The 19,097-nt window shown below is 45.3% G+C and overlaps 1 protein-coding gene across 1 annotated transcript in view; it reads right to left on the bottom strand.

The window, feature by feature from the left end:
• ELOVL4 (ELOVL fatty acid elongase 4) overlaps positions 1 to 8,956 on the bottom strand; it is a 50,390-nt gene extending 41,434 nt beyond the window's left edge. Inside the window, exon 1 of the mRNA XM_077487338.1 lies at positions 8,685 to 8,956. Within this exon, the coding sequence (XP_077343464.1) occupies positions 8,685 to 8,754 (70 nt within the window). The 5' untranslated portion in view covers positions 8,755 to 8,956. The remainder of the gene's footprint in view (positions 1 to 8,684) is intronic.
• Positions 8,957 to 19,097: the final 10,141 nt, after the last annotated feature.

The raw sequence follows: 19,097 nt of genomic DNA, 5'->3' as shown, positions 1-19,097 counted from the left end.
AACCCGCCCCAAAAGATGCTGCTTGCAGAACTTTATTCCTGTCCTGCAAGCGTACCACCCCAGTGTGAAAAGTCACACTGGAATGAATGGGATGCGGTTTTCCAGCGCTAAAACACCTGAAAACCACTCCAGTGTGAAAGGGGTCTTAAAGTGGTTTAGGTAAAATTCCCTTTGCATGCAGCCACTGACGACAGCTGTGAAGGTGTGGCAGACCCTGCCGGGAAGAAGACTCCGTGCGCACTGCGACTCCTGCCACTCATAGCGCCGGAGCCGCGAACCCGGAAGACACACCTAAAGGGAAATGTCCCTTGGTGGTGACCCGGATCAGCTGCCGATGCCTCGTTCTAAGGCAAGTATTTCAAAATGAGCTAGTACGTGGTGCATACTAGCTCATTATGCCTTTTGTCTTACATTTTAAAAAAATAAATAAAAAAAAGACATGTTTGTGCCGGTATACAACCACTTTAAGGCAAACAGACTGTCCACTTTTCAAAGTGCAGTTGCTCCAGAGCTTAATTAATGATCAGGAGCTCTGCTGACTTCCATTATCCAATCATGTAAAAGCAAAAATGCTGTTTTTTATTTCCTTATGTGATTGGGTATTTTTTGGAAAGTGAAGCTTTACCTCATTTACTAAACTCTGCTATCAGTCAAATACTGTGAGTTGAGGAGGAAGCAGGGGATGGGGCCCGAGCCATGCTGTTAGTGTCTATGCCCAGCTCGAGAGTTGAGCCTGCATGTGTGCTACCATAGGAAGTGGCTTCATATGGTGGCACATGGAGAAGCGACGGAGCTGAGAGCGCTGGCGGGGGATCCCAGAAGAGGAGGTTCAGGGCTGCTCTGTACAAAACCCTTGAATAGAGCAGGTAAGTATAATAACGTCTTTTTTATTTTAGTATACAAAAAAAATAAAATTGGACTTTACAGCCACTTTATAGTATCACAGAAGACTTATCAGGACCCAGCCTTTATTTTTCCATGATGTTCACCCCATTTGTGATTTCATATTGATTGGGGGAAAATAATTTGTGCTGTACAGTTCTCTTAATGGCGATTACTAAGGCTACATAGCATCAGGTTTACCTGTTGATCTAACTGATACACAAGGTAAGATGTTTCGTAAAAAAATAAATAAAAAAATGCATTTTTTGCCAAGTAAGGACATGACTTACACTTCAGCCATTAAATGTATGTTCAGGTAATATGCTGAGGGTATATAGGAATGTCCTTTATGAATAGATGCATTATATTTCTTTTTTCTAAACTCCAAGTGCACTGAGCGCTTCCTTGCACACTGGAATGGATAGAACTGTATATTAAATAATGAATACCTTCCTAGAGTAGGGCTCCTAGTATTGACTCTGCTCCATGCCTTGTGAAAAGACCAGTGAAGATATCAAGTAACATATTTATTTACAGCTTTAACTTGAATAAAAAAACTACACTACTCAACGTTCCGAGCATGCATGAACAAATCTAAAAACCTTATAGACAAGAATAAGACCCAATTCTGAAGCAGATGTTTGGAATGCTTGCCCAATACATGCCCATGGGCACAGGCTGCCAGTAAAGAGAATTTTAAGGTGAGCAGCAGGCCATGGCTGTCCCACTAACATAAGTAGGCAGCTGGGGTTGATGGGTTTTAGTGTAGATTAGTTCAGGGAGGGTGGGTTATTGTAGTTCTGATCAAGGACAAACTTTAATTTTAAAATGGGTTGTAGAGGTAATATACTGCATAAAACAATGAGACAATAACTAATGCCGCCTACACATGATCGCAATTCTCGTCTGAAAAAGCTCTGATGGTTTTCCCGACGGAATTCGGCTCAAGCTGTCTTGCCTACACACGGTCACACCAAATTCCGATCGTTTACAACGCGGTGACGTGAGAAAGGAAGTTCAATAGCCAGTAACCAATAGCTTCTGTCTCGTAGTTGAATCTGAGCATGCCTGATTTTTGGTGTGTCGGAATTGCATACACACGATCGGAATTACCGATAGAAATTTTTTCCGTCGGGAAAATTGAGAACATGCTATAAATTTTTGGCTGGCGGAAATTCGGACAGCTAAATTCTGATGGAGTATACACACGGTCGCATTTTCCGATGAAAAGCTCCCATTAGTCTTTTTCTGGCAGGAATTGCGATCGTGTGTGTACGTGGCATAAGGGTTAATATAAAAGCAAAACGTTTAGTGCTGGTTTTCATGCAATGTTACACAGTATACCAGTGATTCTCAACCAGGGTTTCATGGAACTCTAGTGTTCCTCCAGAGGCTGCTAGGGGTTCCTTCAGCATTGGGCAATTTCTGCCTCTCAGATAAGTGCCCACTGACACCATTGCTCTTTTTAACTATCTGTAAGGAGGTAATTCTTCCCAATGACCACAAGTGTAAGGACCATAATTAACACTGACCATTACACTAATGTATCATGAGTTGTAGATTTCTCATTTTTAGCAGGGGTTCCCTGAGACCGGAGAACTAGTTCAAGGGTTCCTCTGTGTTGAAAAGGTTGAGAAAGACTGCAGTATACCATACCTGCCGATCCATGGCTGTTTAGCCGCTGGATTGCATTTACAGGCAGCTGGAGGGGACGCCAACCCCCCCCCCCGCCACCTGTGCAATCATGAAGCCAGAGATCCCATGCCAGATTACCATAGAGAAGGTCGGGAACCGGATGGTCCCCAGACCCTCTCCATGACCCTAGGAGGCCAGAAGCAGCTCCACAAAAACGTCCCTTCCAGCTCTGGCAGATGGAAACACTGCCAGTTTTTTTCCCTGGAAAACAGAGATCGATTTTTTTTTTTTTGATCTCATGCTTTCCAGGTTAGAGATATCTGGGGTCTTATTGACCCAAGATGTCTCCATAAAGAGGAACTGTCATGCCTTATTCCTATTACAAGGGATGTTTACATTTCTTGCAATAGGAATAAAAGTCATAAAAAAAATAAAAGGGACAGTGTAAAAATAAAATAAATAATAATATAAATATATTTTTTAAATGCCCTAGTCCCCTTGTGCTCGCACGCAGAAGCAAATGAATACGGTTGGGCCCGCACATGTAAATAGCGTTCACATCACACGTGTGGGGTATTGCTGCAAACGTTATAACAAGAGTAATAATTCTAGCACTATAACGCCTCTCGAACTTTAAACGGGTAAACTGTAAACATTTTTAAATTTTAAAGCGTCGCCTATGGAGATTTTTAAGTACTGAAGTTTGGTGCCATTCCATGACTGTGTGCAATTTCAAAGCGTGACATGTTATGTTATTCAGCGTATCATCATCTTTTAGATTTTGCCAAAAAACTGGGTTATTATATAGATATATTTTTTTTTTTTGCATTAAAATTCACTCAAGTGTATTTTTTTCCCCAAAAAATGCATTCAAAATTTCTGCGGAAATACCGTGTGACATATCAAATTGTAACAATCACCATTTCATTCTGTAGGGTCTCATATTCACATACACACACATTATATAATGTTTGGGGGTTCTGAGTGCGTAATTTTCTAGCATAAAAAATTATGATTTATACGTGTAGGAAAGAAATTGGCCAGGCTGGACAGTGATTTTGAAAAGGTGCCTGCACTACTTTGGTGCGATTTTTGATGTAACTTTGGTCCAGAGTGTGTAAGGGTCGATCAAAGTCGCTCCAAAAGTTGCATCAAAGTCGTGCTGGAATTCATGCAACTTTGGAGATATGCTAATGTGAATGGAGCCTTAAAGTGGCAATCAACACTCCTATTAGGACCTGTGTTTAACATTTACAAATTTCAACAAAGCTTGCTGAAAACTCTGCAAACGCTTTTTGGTTTGTCAAGGCTCATTGAAGCACGTGGGAGAGAAGACTGGCCTGTGTAGTCTGATCCAATAGAAAAACTGCTGTAGCCCAAACTGCTGAAAAGGGTAATGCTGATTCTGATAGAAAGGTGTCAGTACACACAATGCATCACAGTTTGTGGTGTATGTATGTAGATGCAGACCAGTCAGGATGCCCATGCTGACTCATGTCCACACCCAAAAACGCTTACAATGGGCACATGAGTATCAGAACTGGACCAAAAAGCAATGAAAGAAGGTAGCCTGGTCTGATAAATTCAAAGATGGTTTGAGGAGCACAACAATGAGTTTGAGGTGTTGATTTGGCCTTCAAATTCTCCAAATCCCAATCCAATCGAGCATCCATGGGATGTGCTGGAAAATCTGGCCCAATCGATGGAGGCCCCACCTCCCAATTTACAAAACTTAAAGTGGTTCTAAAGGCTGAAAAGGGGCACAAAAAGGCTTGAACAACATTCTAGTAAGAATTTATATTGCAGATATACACACTAATCAGCCTTAATATTATGACCACCCAATGTAACTAGTCAAGGTATGGACTCCACTAAACCTCTGAAAGCACTAAGCCTATGTATGAAGGTTAAAAACCTTCAGTATGCAGCTCCCCCTAATACTTACCGAAGCCCAATTGCAATCCAGCAATATGCACAAAAGCAGTTGCTATCCCCGGTCTCTGCCTCCTCATTGGCTGAAAGGACTCCTGCTGCTGTCAACCACAGCCATTTAGGAGGGAGCAGGGGGCCGGGCAGAGCACCGTTCTGTGTGTCTTAGGGCTTGTTTACACTTGCTTCAACTTTAACACATATTAAAGCACCTACTGCTTCAACATGCTTTTATGATGTGTTTTGAAACTTTAATGAAGCTTGGCAAATGCCATGTGTTCCTTTTCTAGTTGTTTTAAAAGGGGTCCAATAGAACCCCAGCTCATTAGTACCCCTGTTCAGCAGATACCCAACTTATTAGTACCCTCTTTCAGCAGATCTCCTGCTCAGTAGTACTCCAAGCTCTGCTGATGCCCCACTTAGTAGTAACCCCCAGATCTGCCGATCCCCCACTCAGCAGTAACCCCCAGATCTGCCGATCCCCCGCTCAGCAGTAACCCCCAGATCTGCCGATCCCCCGCTCAGCAGTAACCCCCAGATCTGCCGATCCCCCCCGCTCAATAGTAACCCCCAGATCTGCCGATCCCCCGCTCAATAGTAACCCCCCAGATCTGCCGATCCCCCGCTCAATAGTAACCCCTCAGATCTGCCGATCCCCCGCTCAATAGTAACCCCCAGATCTGCCGATCCCCCGCTCAATAGTAACCCCCATATCTGCCAATCCCCCTCTCAGCAGTAACCCCCAGATCTGCCAATCCCCCTCTCAGCAGTAACCCCCAGATCTGCCAATCCCCCTCTCAGCAGTAACCCCCAGATCTGCCAATCCCCCTCTCAGCAGTAACCCCCAGATCTGCCAATCCCCCTCTCAGCAGTAACCCCCAGATCTGCCAATCCCCCTCTCAGCAGTAACCCCCAGATCTGCCAATCCCCCTCTCAGCAGTAACCCCCAGATCTGCCAATCCCCCTCTCAGCAGTAACCCCCAGATCTGCCAATCCCCCTCTCAGCAGTAACCCCCAGATCTGCCAATCCCCCTCTCAGCAGTAACCCCCAGATCTGCCAATCCCCCTCTCAGCAGTAACCCCCAGATCTGCCAATCCCCCTCTCAGCAGTAACCCCCAGATCTGCCAATCCCCCTCTCAGCAGTAACCCCCAGATCTGCCAATCCCCCTCTCAGCAGTAACCCCCAGATCTGCCAATCCCCCTCTCAGCAGTAACCCCCAGATCTGCCAATCCCCCTCTCAGCAGTAACCCCCAGATCTGCCAATCCCCCTCTCAGCAGTAACCCCCAGATCTGCCAATCCCCCTCTCAGCAGTAACCCCCAGATCTGCCAATCCCCCTCTCAGCAGTAACCCCCAGATCTGCCAATCCCCCGCTCAATAGTAACCCCCAGATCTGCCAATCCCCCTCTCAGCAGTAACCCCCAGATCTGCCAATCCCCCTCTCAGCAGTAACCCCCAGATCTGCCAATCCCCCTCTCAGCAGTAACCCCCAGATCTGCCAATCCCCCGCTCAATAGTAACCCCCAGATCTGCTGATCCCCCACTCAGCCATAACCCCCAGATCTGCTGATCCCCCACTCAACAGTAACCCCCAGATCTGCTGATCCCCCACTCAGCAGTAACCCCCAGATCTGCTGATCCCTCACTCAGCAGTAACCCCCAGATCTGCTGATCCCTCACTCAGCAGTAACCCCCAGATCTGCTGATCCCTCACTCAGCAGTAACCCCCAGATCTGCTGATCCCTCACTCAGCAGTAACCCCCAGATCTGCTGATCCCTCACTCAGCAGTAACCCCCAGATCTGCTGATCCCTCACTCAGCAGTAACCCCCAGATCTGCTGATCCCCTACTCAGTAGTAACCCCCAGCTCTGCTGATCCCCCACTCAGTAGTGACCCTTGCTCAGTAGTAGCCCTCAGCTTTGCTGATCCTCTGGTTTTCTGTTCCTCCTCTCTCTCCATTGCCTGCTCACCTCCCAAAATATATCTCCCATGCTGCGCACCATGTGTGATATCTGCTAGTTTCTCCTGCTGTGGTCCCCTGCCGAAAAGTTCTCACTCGCCGTTCGCCATCACCTTCCACTATAGCGTTCCCACTTTGTGTGTCATCTGCTAGCTGCTCCTCTCCAGTCCAGATCCCACTCACCTTCCTGCTGCTCCACACCAGATGTGACATCTACACCAGACACTTCCAGAATAGAGACACATGAGCTGGAAGTGACTGCAGAAGAAGTATTTCTGGTTCTCTTGTTGGTTTCCCAGTGCATCCTGAGATATCTCATACCTGCAATATCTTCAAAACAAAGTGAAGCTAAAGCTGAATAAAGCCACTCAAAAGTGTCAAGTGCTGTAAGCGAGCGTTGTCATAGAATTCTATGGAGGCTTTGGAGGTGCTTTGGAGGTGCTTTGAAGCGCCAAGAAAGCAACATGGGGTAGTAACTGATGCTTTCGAGCCCTTTCACATGGGCACCTCCGTGAAGCAGTATCCTCTTGCTCTATGGGGGATCTCTCCGCTAATCCCCGCTGAGCAGGTGGTTGACAGCTCGCTCTCATCTATGGGGCAATCCGATGGAAATCCGCCGCACTATGGAAGAATCAGGTCTGCCTGAAAAATGGACAGGTGGACCTGATCAATCGCCCACTTTAAAAAAAAATGTGTCCAATGCCACATTTTGAATTAACTGTAAAATGAGTCCTTATGGACACTTGGGAGCAAGCATGCACAAGTGCCCCCACAGCAATCAACTTGCTATAGGGGCAGTTGGAGAAGAGGAGGAGCCAGGAGCTCCGTTGGGGGATTCCAGAAGAGGCGGAGGGGCTGCTCTGTGCAAAACATGTTTGTCATTTAAAAAAATAAATATATCTTCAATAAAGCTGGGGTCTCCAAACTTTCTAAACCAAGGGCTTTTTTACCGTGCTTTAGACTTTAGGGGGGATGGACGGTGGCCAGCGGGAGTAGAAAATGCCCCAGCGTTAGTGAGAGCAAACAATGACTTGGTGGTCTGTGGGAGAAAAATATTGACATTAGAAAATGACACGGTCAGTAGGAGAAATAATGCCCTATCACTGGTAATAGTGGAACGAACATTCCATCGTTTATATCAGTGGAAAGAATGGGGCCCTGTCCTTGGTGTCGGTGGGAGGAATAGCGCCCTGCCGTTGGTGTCGGTGGGAGGAATAGCGCCCTGCCGTTGGTGTCGGTGGGAGGAATAGCGCCCTGCCGTTGGTGTCGGTGGGAGGAATAGCGCCCTGCCGTTGGTGTCGGTGGGAGGAATAGCGCCCTGCCGTTGGTGTCGGTGGGAGGAATAGCGCCCTGCCGTTGGTGTCGGTGGGAGGAATAGCGCCCTGCCGTTGGTGTCGGTGGGAGGAATAGCGCCCTGCCGTTGGTGTCGGTGGGAGGAATAGCGCCCTGCCGTTGGTGTCGGTGGGAGGAATAGCGCCCTGCCGTTGGTGTCGGTGGGAGGAATAGCGCCCTGCCGTTGGTGTCGGTGGGAGGAATAGCGCCCTGCCGTTGGTGTCGGTGGGAGGAATAGCGCCCTGTCGTTGGTGTCGGTGGGAGGAATAGTTCCCCGTCGGCGTCAGAGGGAGGAATAGCGCCCCGTCATTGGTGTCAATGGGAGGAATATCGTTTTATCATTGGCGTCAGTGGGAGGAAAAGTACCCCGTCATTGGCGTCAGTGGGAGGAATAATGCTCCAAGGGCCAGACACAGGAAAGAGCCACAGTTTGCTGCTATAAAGGATCTTCTATGGGGGCTTGGTACCTTCAGAGGTCTACTGGAGTCCATACCTTGACCAGTTAGAGTGGGTGACCATAAAGTTAACACTGATTGCCGTATAGATCTGTAAAGTAGAATTAGTGATGGCTGTGGCCCCCCCTGAAGGCTCCCGGACAGAACACGCACAATTCCCCTGGGAATGCTGCATGAAGGCCTACCATGAAGAAACCAGGACAACCAAATGTCCTGCAGCTTAGAGTTTGCATGTCTAGAATATTCCACACATCCTAGTTAATGCCTAATCATGTGTTTCTGACATCTGATACCATCTTCATTTAAAACAAAAGAGAAAAGGGCAGCTCTGTGTCCGGGGATGACAAAGGAGTGGTGAGTGGAGATCAGGTATCAGAGCACAGTGATGGGCACTGGTGTATACATGGAATCCTGCAGAGATCAGGGCTGGGCACAGAAGATCGGAGGGGAGGATGAAGAGCTCCCAGGCCCCCCCATATACATTCTTACCTGCGATGCTCAGGCTCCAAGTGTACAGACGCAGCGTGTCATTGATCAGCTCGGACACCGTGCTCAGCATCCTGCCTCCTCGGTCCAGCAACAGCAGCGACCAGCTCTACCCACTAATCCTATCTAGAACACGAGGGCAGATCCTGGCATGACGTGACTGGGCAGCCGGGTGACAAAAAAAAACCAAGGATGATGGCGGAGAACAACTGCGCCACCTCTCCTCCAAATGACAGCTCGGCGCGCACACGTGACGCGGTTACCCAGGTTACAGCCGCATTCGGTGCTCAACCTCCCAGTCACTACAGCAGCCAATGGTTGCGTGTGTGGGCGTGTCTGGTTAATGAAGGGGCGGTGGGCTCATCATGGAGGGGTGTAGAGAAGAGGGGGTGGGCTGTGATGTTTGCTGCAGTGCTCAGAAGACAATACTTCCATAGGAAGGAGGACATTGTTCATCAGCTTAGCCAGGCTGCCTACTTTTCACTCCTAATTCCTATTAAAGGCTTATTCTATTTAACCACTTGTCTTCCACAAGGTTTCACCCCCTTTATGACCAGGCTATTTTTTGCTGTTCAGCACTTTAACTGGTACTTGTGCGGTCATGGGATGCTGTGCACAAAATTGCATTTATATAATTTAAACAAATATATATATATATATATATATATATATATATATATATATATATATATATATATATATATAGAGAGAGAGAGAGAGAGGGAGAGAGATTTTATATTTTCTTTTCTTGTGTATATATAAAAAAGTTTGTAAACAAAATAATAAATAAATAACAGAAAATATTTTTTCAAACTTTTTGGTATTTTATTTTATTTTCTCATATATATATATATATATATATATATATATACACGAGAAAATACCAAAAAGTTTGAAAAAATATTTTCTGTTATTTATTTATTTTGTTTACAAACTTTTTATTAAGGCATATAAAGTACATATTATCATGGCAATATACAAAAAGGAGTATATGCCACAAAATAGATTTAAAGCATAAAACAAACAACAACTCAGAAGCAATACAGAAAATCTCCGGGGCATATGAAACAACAGTTGTACAGATATAGGTATATTGAAAGTCAAAAATATATCCAATGGCATCGATCCTTCCACTCATGGTGACATAAGCACGTACTGTATCATTTCAGGGTAACAGGATATGCCTATGAGTCTTCTAATGCCGCATGCACACGACCGGTCTTTCCAGCAGAAAAGGTCCAACGGTCTTCCCGATGGACTTTCGGCAGAGTTCGGACAGACTTTCCGAACGAACAGACTTGGCCACACACAAACGGACTAAGTCCGTTCATTTAGAATGTGATGACGTACGATGGGACTAAAAAAGGAAGTTCAATAGCCAGTAGCCAATAGCTTCCCTTTTGTTGTATTTGGTCCGTCGGACCAACATACAGACAAACGGTTTTCCCGATAGGAATTGAGTCTGTCGAACAGATTTAAAACATGTTCTATTTCTAGGTCCGTCTGATTTTTTTATATGAAAAACAATCAGATTAGCCCACACACGATCGGATTGTCTGATGGACTGATTCCATTGGACCTAGTCTCCCACTTGCAATTAAACAGTTGCACCTTATCTTGTAGGGTGTATAGGACCCTTTCCATGAATATGACCCCATCAACTCTATCTAATATTGTGGACAGGGTGACCTTGAGAACTTCCAATGTAGAGCAATGGCCCATAGAGTTGACACACAGATGGTGTGAATTAGTCTCTCTTCTTTGCACAGATCTACTTTCTGTTATAAAACATATCCAATAAAAATATAATTTCTTCATAAATTTAGGCCAAAATGTATTCTGCGACATGTCTTTGGTAAGAAAAAAAGAAAAAAAAATCAATAAATTTATATTAATTAATTTATGTGAGAGTTATAGCGTTACAAACTATGGTATATGAAAACCAATGAATTACCGCCACAAAAAGGCGTTAACAGGTTATATCTTAGTTTGCTGCAATCTGGTATAAATGTCACTATATAAGTAAACAAATTTAATTTAAAATATACGTGTAATATGGATTGCGCTAACTACCACCACAGTCATTAAATGTCAAATATCGCTTTCACAGTGTTTTCTACAAAACCACAAAAAGTGCCGTGCCTCAATTAAATTCCTCACTCCACCCTCAATGAGAGCATATAAGAGTGTACATCTTGCTATATAAAGTGCAATTATTGTAAACAATACCTCAAAGAAAATATAAAAATGAATAAAACAATATATATATATATATATATGTATAGATAGAAAAACAATTCCAGTGCAAAATGAATGTCCTAAGTGAGTGATCACTCCAGTGCCACTAAATTCCTCCTGTTTAAAGTGCTTCTTCTATCCACCAACCGAGTGACTTCACCACCACTAGGGATGAGCCGAACACCCCCCGGTTCGGTTCGCACCAGAACTTTCGAACGGACCCCAAATTCGAACGAACGTTAGAACCCCATTGAAGTCTATGGGACTCGAACGTTCGAAATAAAAAGTGCAAATTTTAACGGCTAATATGCAAGATACTGTCCTAAAAAGGGTTTGGCGACCTGGCTCCTGCCCCAGGGGACATGGGTCAATGCAAAAAAAAGTTTTAAAAACGGCCGTTTTGGCGGGAGCACTGATTTTAATGACGATTAAAGTGAAAAAAAAAGTGAAATATTCCTTTAAATATGGTGCCGGGGGGTGTCTATAGTATGCCTGTGAAGTGCCACGTGTTTCCCGTGTTTAGAACAGTCCCTGCACAAAATGACATTAAATGGAAATAACACCATTTAAAACTGCTTGCGGTTTTAATGTTATATCTGGTTCCTGCAATATGGTTGAAAATCATTGAGAAAAATGGCATGGGTAGCCCTCCCTGCCCATTACCAGCCTATTTGGGTCTTGTACGCATATTAGGGGAACCCCGTACCCATATTAAAAAAAGGAAATGCGTGTGGCCCCTCAGAACAGCAGTATACAGGCAGTGCAAACAAGACAGGGACTGTGTAGGTTTGTTGTGTTAAGTTGAATCTGTTTGTAATTTTCAACTGGTACATTTTTAAAGTGTAGCTCCAGTCAAAAAAACGATTTTTAAGCTTTTTGGAAAACATAGGGAAGGGTTATCACCCCTGTATAATTTGTTTTGTCGTACATCTTTTTTCATCTCACTTGCTGTTGTCTCTTTCCGTTTGCAAGTAGGAGATGTTTGTAAGTTGGATGTTTGAAAGTAGGGGCCTGCCCTATATGCTCTGCAGAAATGGCGGAACAAGGTGTTGGTTTTGCCACAACATTGTAAGCCCTCAAAGTGACTCTTGGTGGGCGCTGGAGCGCCCTGCTGTGAACGATTATATCAAGAATTGTAATTACATGCCATTGTTGAACAGTGGTAGAAAAATTTACCTTTGGTGGTTGTGGTCCTCACCGTTACTCTGGGTGGGCACAGGAAGGGGCCCTCCTGTGAAATATTATATCAAGAATTGTAATTACATGTCCCTGTTAAACAGGGGCAGAAAAATTTGGCCTTAGGCACTGGTGCTGGTGCCACCACACTGCAACCTCTTCCATATACTCTAGTTTTATTGCAGGAATTAGCCCTGCTGCAAAGCATTGCATCAAAAATTGTACTTAAATGCCCCTGTTAAACAGGGGCAGAAAAATTGGGCCTTAGGCACTGGTGCTGGTGCCACCACACTGCAACCTCTGCCATATAATTACAAATGACATTTGTTCTGCCTATGAAGCAATAAAATATTAATTTAAGTGGGAGTTTAACCACTTCGGTACCGCGCTATTGCCAAATGACGGCATTAGCGCGGACCTACATTTCCGGGACTACGTCTATTGACGTCGTCCCGTGTACGAGCGGCCTGCGCGCCCCCTGAGGGGCGCGCGCGGCGCGCTCTGTGATCGGCGAGTCCATGAGACTCGCCTGATCACCGATCCGTGAAAGGGGTCGATCCCGACCCCTTATCACGTGATCAGCTGTCAGCCAATGACAGCTGATCATGTGATAGAACGGAGCCGGTAATTGGCTATTATTCCTCCTCGCGCTGACAGCGCGAGGAGAAAAAAAAAAAGCCGATCACCGGCGGCCGTGATCGGGACATCAGTCCCGATCACGGCCAATAATCTAATCGCTCACCTGCCCCCTGCCAGTGCCCACCTGCCCCCTGCAGTGCCAGTTTAATAAAAGTTAGTGCCCCCCGTCAGTGCCACCCAGCAGTGCCCACAGTGCCACCCAGCAGTGCCCACAGTGCCACCCAGCAGTGCCACCCACAGTGCCACCCACAGTGCCCACAATCTGCCTAAAAGGTGCTGCACCCCAGTGCCGCCCATCAGTGCCCAGCAGTGCCGCCCAGCAGTGCCCAGCAGTGCCGCCCATCAGTGCCCAGCAGTGCCACCTATCAGAGCCACCTATCAGTGCCACCTATCAGTGCCCATCAGTCCCACCCATCCGTGCCATCTTATCTGTGCCCATCTTATCTGTGCCGCCTTATCTGTGCCCATCGGTGCCGCCTTATCTGTGCCTATTAGTGCCGCCTTAACTATGCCTATCAGTGCCCACCAGTGCAGCCTATCAGTGCCCACCAGTGCAGCCCATCAGTGCCCACCAATGCAGCCCATCAGTGCCCACCAATGCAACCTATCAGTGCCGCCTAATCAGCGCACTTCAATGAAGGAGAAAAATGAATTGTTTGCAAAATTTTAGAACAAACTATTAAAACATGATTTTTTATTTATTTTTTTTGCATCTTTTTTTGTTTGTTTAGCAAAAAATAAAACTCCGAGCTGTGATTAAATACCACCAAAAGACAGCTCTATTTGTGGGAAAAAAATGATAAAAATTTCATTTGGGTACAGTGTTGTATGCCCGCGCAATTGTCATTCAAAGTGCATCAGCGCTGAAAGCTGAAAATTGGTCTGGGACTGAGGGGGGTTTAAGTGCCCAGTAAGCAAGTGGTTAAAGAGGAAGTAAACCCTGATGAGTTTACTTCCTCTTTTTTTCCCTGCAAAGGTAAAGCATAATGGACTACTATGCATCGCATAGTAGGCCCATTATGTATCACTTACCTGACACAGGAGCCAGCGAAGTCGCGCTGTCCCCTGTAGTCCGCCGCATCCATCTTGCTTGTGGCGTCCCGCAGCTCCGCCGCTGTCATTCGGCGAAGCCGCGATGACGTCACTCCCGCGCATGCGCATGGGAGTCGACAAATGCAGCAGCTCCATTTTTGGAACTGCCGCGTTCAGTGCGCCTGCGCGCCGCTGTCTACGGCGCATGCGCCGTAGACAGCGGTGCCCGTTTTCGGGCAAATATCTCCTAAACCATATAGGTTTAGGAGATATTGCTTGGACCTACAGGTAAGCCTTAATCTAGGCTTACCTGTAGGTCAAAGTGGTTTGTAAGGGTTTACAACCACTTTAATGTAGTGGTACTGGAGAAAAGAAAGAAGAATGCAATAGGAAAATAATTAGAATGCATAATTTGCTGGATCCATTGGGCTCCCAAAATGTTTTCTCTACCTCTTCATTATTTGACTTAAATACCCACTATCTTTTTGTATTAGGCCTTTTCCCCCTTACTGTGTGAAGCCAGATATACCCACGTAAATCCCCAAACTAGATCCCACATCCCCACTGTTAGGAGTACCACCGACCCAGGGGACCACCAGTCTCCTCCAATCCTCTCTGCTGACGTCCACCTTTTTTTTACCATAGCCCATCCAATAGGAAGTGGCTACAACAGGCAGGGGTGTGGATTTTTATCTCTGAGAGGGGCTTTAAATGAAAAGTATAACATACAGTGGCAGTGCGTCCGTAAAGGGCGCAGGAGCGCTGCCCCCTCTCTTCTGTCACCGCTCTATCACCATAGATATATTCATGCCTTGCATGAATCTATTTATAGTCCCCGCTGACACCCCCTATTCAGGTGTCTGGCCCCTTTTCTGGCGCTGGGCACCTGAATTATAGTGATGGGTTTTTTTTTTGGAAGCACCTGATTAGAGCCGTAGACTCTAATAGGCACCCAAAAAGGTGAACAGCGGGTGCAATGCTGTGCGTTTGCTGCTCACTCAATTGTTTGTTAGCAAAGCGAAGGAATTCACTTTGCTAACACTGAACCACCTCTCAGCCAATCAGGTGCTCGGGTCTGTTATCTGTCACCTGATTGGCTGAAACATCAGACGCTGTGATTGGACGCCTGATAGAGAGGACGGAAGAAGACATCAAGGAGCACGCAGGACACTGCCACTGACCCGCTGCGAGACAGGCAAGTGCCGGGGTGATACACACTGCCAGCATTTGATGGGGCACAGTTGCAGCGGCAAATGATGGGCACACTGGCAGCATTTGATGGGGCACAGGAGCGGCAATTGATGGGTACACTGGCAGAAATTGATGGGCATACTGGCAGCAATTGATAGGTATGGTAGTTGGCACAATGGCTGCTCTTGATGGGCACAGTAGCTGCCTTTGATGGGCACAGTGGCTGCATTTCATGGGCATAATGGCAGCATTTGATGGGCACAGTGGCTTGCGTTTGATGGCACAGTGGCTGCATTTGATGGGCACAGTGGCGGCGTTTGATGGGCACAGTGGTTGCATTTTATAGGCACAGTGGCTGCGCTTGATGAGCACAGTGGCTGCGTTTGATAGACACAGTGGTTGCATTTGATGGGCACGGTGGTGGCAATTGATGGGCACAGTGGCTGTGGTTGATGGGCACAGTGGTTGCATTTGATGGGCACAGTGGCTGAACTTGCTGGGCACAGGGGCTACGCTTGATGGGCACAGTGGCTGCGTTTGATAGACACAGTGGTTGGGCTTGATGGGCACAGTGGCTTAGTTTGATGGCACAATGGCCGCAATTGATTTTCTTTTTTCAGTTTGTTTGCGCCTCCCCAAAAATTTTGAGCACCAGCCGCTAGTGGCACCAGTAGCTGCGTTTAATGAGCACAGTACTTGCGTTTGATGGGCACAGTGGCTGCGCTTGATGGGCGCAGTGGCTGCGCATAAAGATCAAGTAGGCTTTGTCCATTTAAGGGGTACATGAGACAGCATTTGCAGAGCGATCCAATTGATTGATATTGCAAAATCCTACTCTAACTCAGCACGCACTATCTCCTAACACTACTGACTGCAAGCTCTATTATAAAAGATAGATCACTAGCTATATAGGTGAGGTGAATATAGCGGTGTATACTGCGGTCAGGGCACACAGACAATAACCACTACACAACAGCAAGATCGAAAATCGGCCGAAAACGATCGGTGTGTACTGTGTTGAAGGTACACAGAACACCCACTGCTTCAGACGCCAACACACTACACGAGGCCGCCGCACTGGCGGCCTTATATAGTGTGGGGCTTGCACTACACAGCCTGAGCTATGATTGGCCACAGGCATCCTGCCTGTGGCCAATCATGGCTCTCCTCGCTGCTGGCGCTGCGATTGGCCAAGCATGCAGGGTCACACTGCATGCTTGGCCAATCATGAGCCAGCAATGCACTGCGCCATCGCACACGAATTTGACGCGAACGGACTAAAATGTTCGGATTTCGCCGAACGGACAAACAGCCAATGTTCGAGTCGAACGTACGTTCGACTCGAACACGAAGCTCATCCCTAACCACCACCTGCCAAAATGGCCACTCACCAGATTAAATCTGTATATGCGCCTTTAGTTCATTTAGGATAACCACTCCGTTAAGGATTTCACCAACAGCCTTTCCAAGCAGTATATAGGAGCCTCTTGCGCTAACCCCACTGCTGATTCCAAAAATAGCTTTAAAAAAGTGCAAAAACTGGAAAAGTAAGACTAGGTAAAAAAAATAAGTGTGCAGCAAACCTGTAAGTAAACAAGGAGGTGATGTTTCCTAGGTGAATCCAAAATGATGAACATTATCATGGGGACTGGTGACCAAAGGCTATCCACATGTCGCTGTCCAAGCAGCTTTATCAGGAGAAGTGATGCTGTGGGTTGCTTAGTGGACTTTTATATGGTCCCCTCTAAATTGTCAAATACAAATGGAGTGATTGGAAGAGAAGCCTATGCAGGACCTTGAAATTATGTACACTAGCCAGAGCCTGGGGATTGAGCATTTGTCTGCTAACTGGTTGAAAAAACATAAAAGCTGCTAATTTAAAAATGATAAAATAATCAAAAATAAATCTAAACATGGTAAGTAAACAAAAATAGTGGGAAGTAACAACCTATGTACATCAAAATCAGAATAGTCAAAAAAGTAAGATAAACAAACAATATATAAAATAAAGGATAAAACTATCAACCACAATTTCATATATATATATATATATATATGTATGTATATGTATATATATATATATATATATATATATATATATATATATATATATATATAAAAAATATATATTTATAATATTATATATACAACAAAATATATAAATGTAATATTAAAACAATATGAGTAAACATCATGAGTTAACATCACAAAATATGTTATAGGTACAAAAATTAAATAAAACACCAAAATATTCATGGAGGAAATAATAATGGAGGATGGCTTTGCAAAGGAAATTGTAACTGGAACAAATTCCTCACCAAAAAAAAAAAGTGTATAGAAAAATATATGTGTGATTGAGATATATATTTATATCCCTTTTCCAAGCACATGCTATGTGTTCGCATCATTTGTGATCTTATATACAGTACTTACCCACAAATCTAAATGTAGACATGTGTGAATATTGAAATAATACAGTAAGAACATATAAAAAATTCAATAACTACTCACCTGCAGTGCCCCTAAAAGATGAATAATGGTGACATATCACTATGACTAGATATGGAAAGGGAAGTTGCTTTCATTCCTGGGCAGGAGCCACACTGAGAGGGAGGTTTACCTGTAAGTACACAGAGGGTAGAGGGAACAACAAGCCCCAGAGCTCTCCTTTCCCTTCAAAGCTCCATAGCCACCCTGACTCACTCAGAGCCCTTCAACTCCCTTCCCCTAAAGCCACCAGGACCCCTTAGTTCAATGCACCCCACTGAGAACCCCTTCCCCCCAAACTAAGAGCTCCCCTCCTTCCCACTGACAAAGATGCCAAAGGAGTCATCCTCGCACTAACACCACTGTCACAGCAGCATTTTTATCCTCCCACTGTCACAGCAGCATTTTTATCCTCCCAATGTCACAGCAGCATTTTTCCTTTTAGTGACACCATGATCTGTGAATGAAGGAAGGGATCCTATCATTCATCCACCTCTCCCCTATTCACAGAACATGTTGCATTCTGGGAAAAAAATATAAGGACTTTTCTGAATTGAGGAAAGGACAGATAGAGCTAGCCAGTTGTAGGGACTTCTTCAATGTACTGCAATGTTAGAGCCTGAGAAGGTTAACTCTGGAGAGCCAAAACATCGGCACTGTGAAGAAGACCTGTCATCACTAAAGAGAACATTTCTGCACTAAGGAGCAAGCAGCAGGAAGCAGGATATATTTCATTAGAGGTAGGTAATGTTACTGAACCCATATCCCAGAAAAAAAATGTTTTACTCAAAGTTCTGCTTTACATTAGCCAATAAAGAGTATCACTTAAAAGATAAGTTCACCTTTTGGAACAATTTTCATGTTACATCTGTATTTACAGTGGAACATGTAACTTGTTCCAGCTACTGCCACCTCTCCCCTTAATCCGCCCCTTAGTAGGATAGTAGACTGGGGATTTTCTCCCTGCCCCTGCTGTCACAATTCAAAAACATCATGGCTGCGGGACTCCCCTTGTAGTTCATTCGTAAGCCCTGCAACTTTCAAACAGGCAACCCGTTTTGGGGTTCAGGCTGAAAGCTGTTGGACTTGTCTGCAGAAGACAGACATTGCTCCTCTGATCCTCTGATCATGGGTGCAATGCTTTCCAGGGTCCTGCAGAAAAAAATAATAAATGCATATTTGTTTCTGCAAAAATCACTAAGTTATAGCAGGTTAGAATGGAGTTCTATACCTGATAATCTATAAATCAACAACACAAAAGGGCATAAATAACAATAACGACTATGGTGATCAACACTGCAATAACTTTCCTGTGACCAGTATGCAATACTGCTTAGAGTGCACTCTGTACGAATTGCTACATTAAGACCCAGACCTCCTTATAGAGATACATTTAACTCTGAACGACAAGAAAAATTCTTATAGAACAGCTATCTGAGAGGAAAGTCCTTTGGCCCAACTCTTCTGCCAGTTAATGTTGGGACCCAGTCCTTTCTGTGGTGCACATACGTACAGGTACAGCATGAAGTTGGTAGGGCTACTAGTTAAATGGCCAGTCTTTATATGCTCAGTCTCTGCTAGTCGTGGTAGAATAGTGGCAGCAATGCCCTTTCACCAGTTCCAACAATACAGCGACAACGGTCCTGCTAGCCA

This window comes from Lithobates pipiens, unplaced genomic scaffold, assembly GCF_037356315.1.
Source record: "Lithobates pipiens isolate NorthernLeopardFrog02 unplaced genomic scaffold, aLitPip1_a1.2 Scaffold_18, whole genome shotgun sequence".
Classification (NCBI taxonomy): Eukaryota; Metazoa; Chordata; class Amphibia; order Anura; family Ranidae; genus Lithobates; species Lithobates pipiens.
The sequence above is the reverse complement of the archived record's forward strand: the minus strand, read 5'-3'. Positions and strand labels throughout refer to the sequence as shown.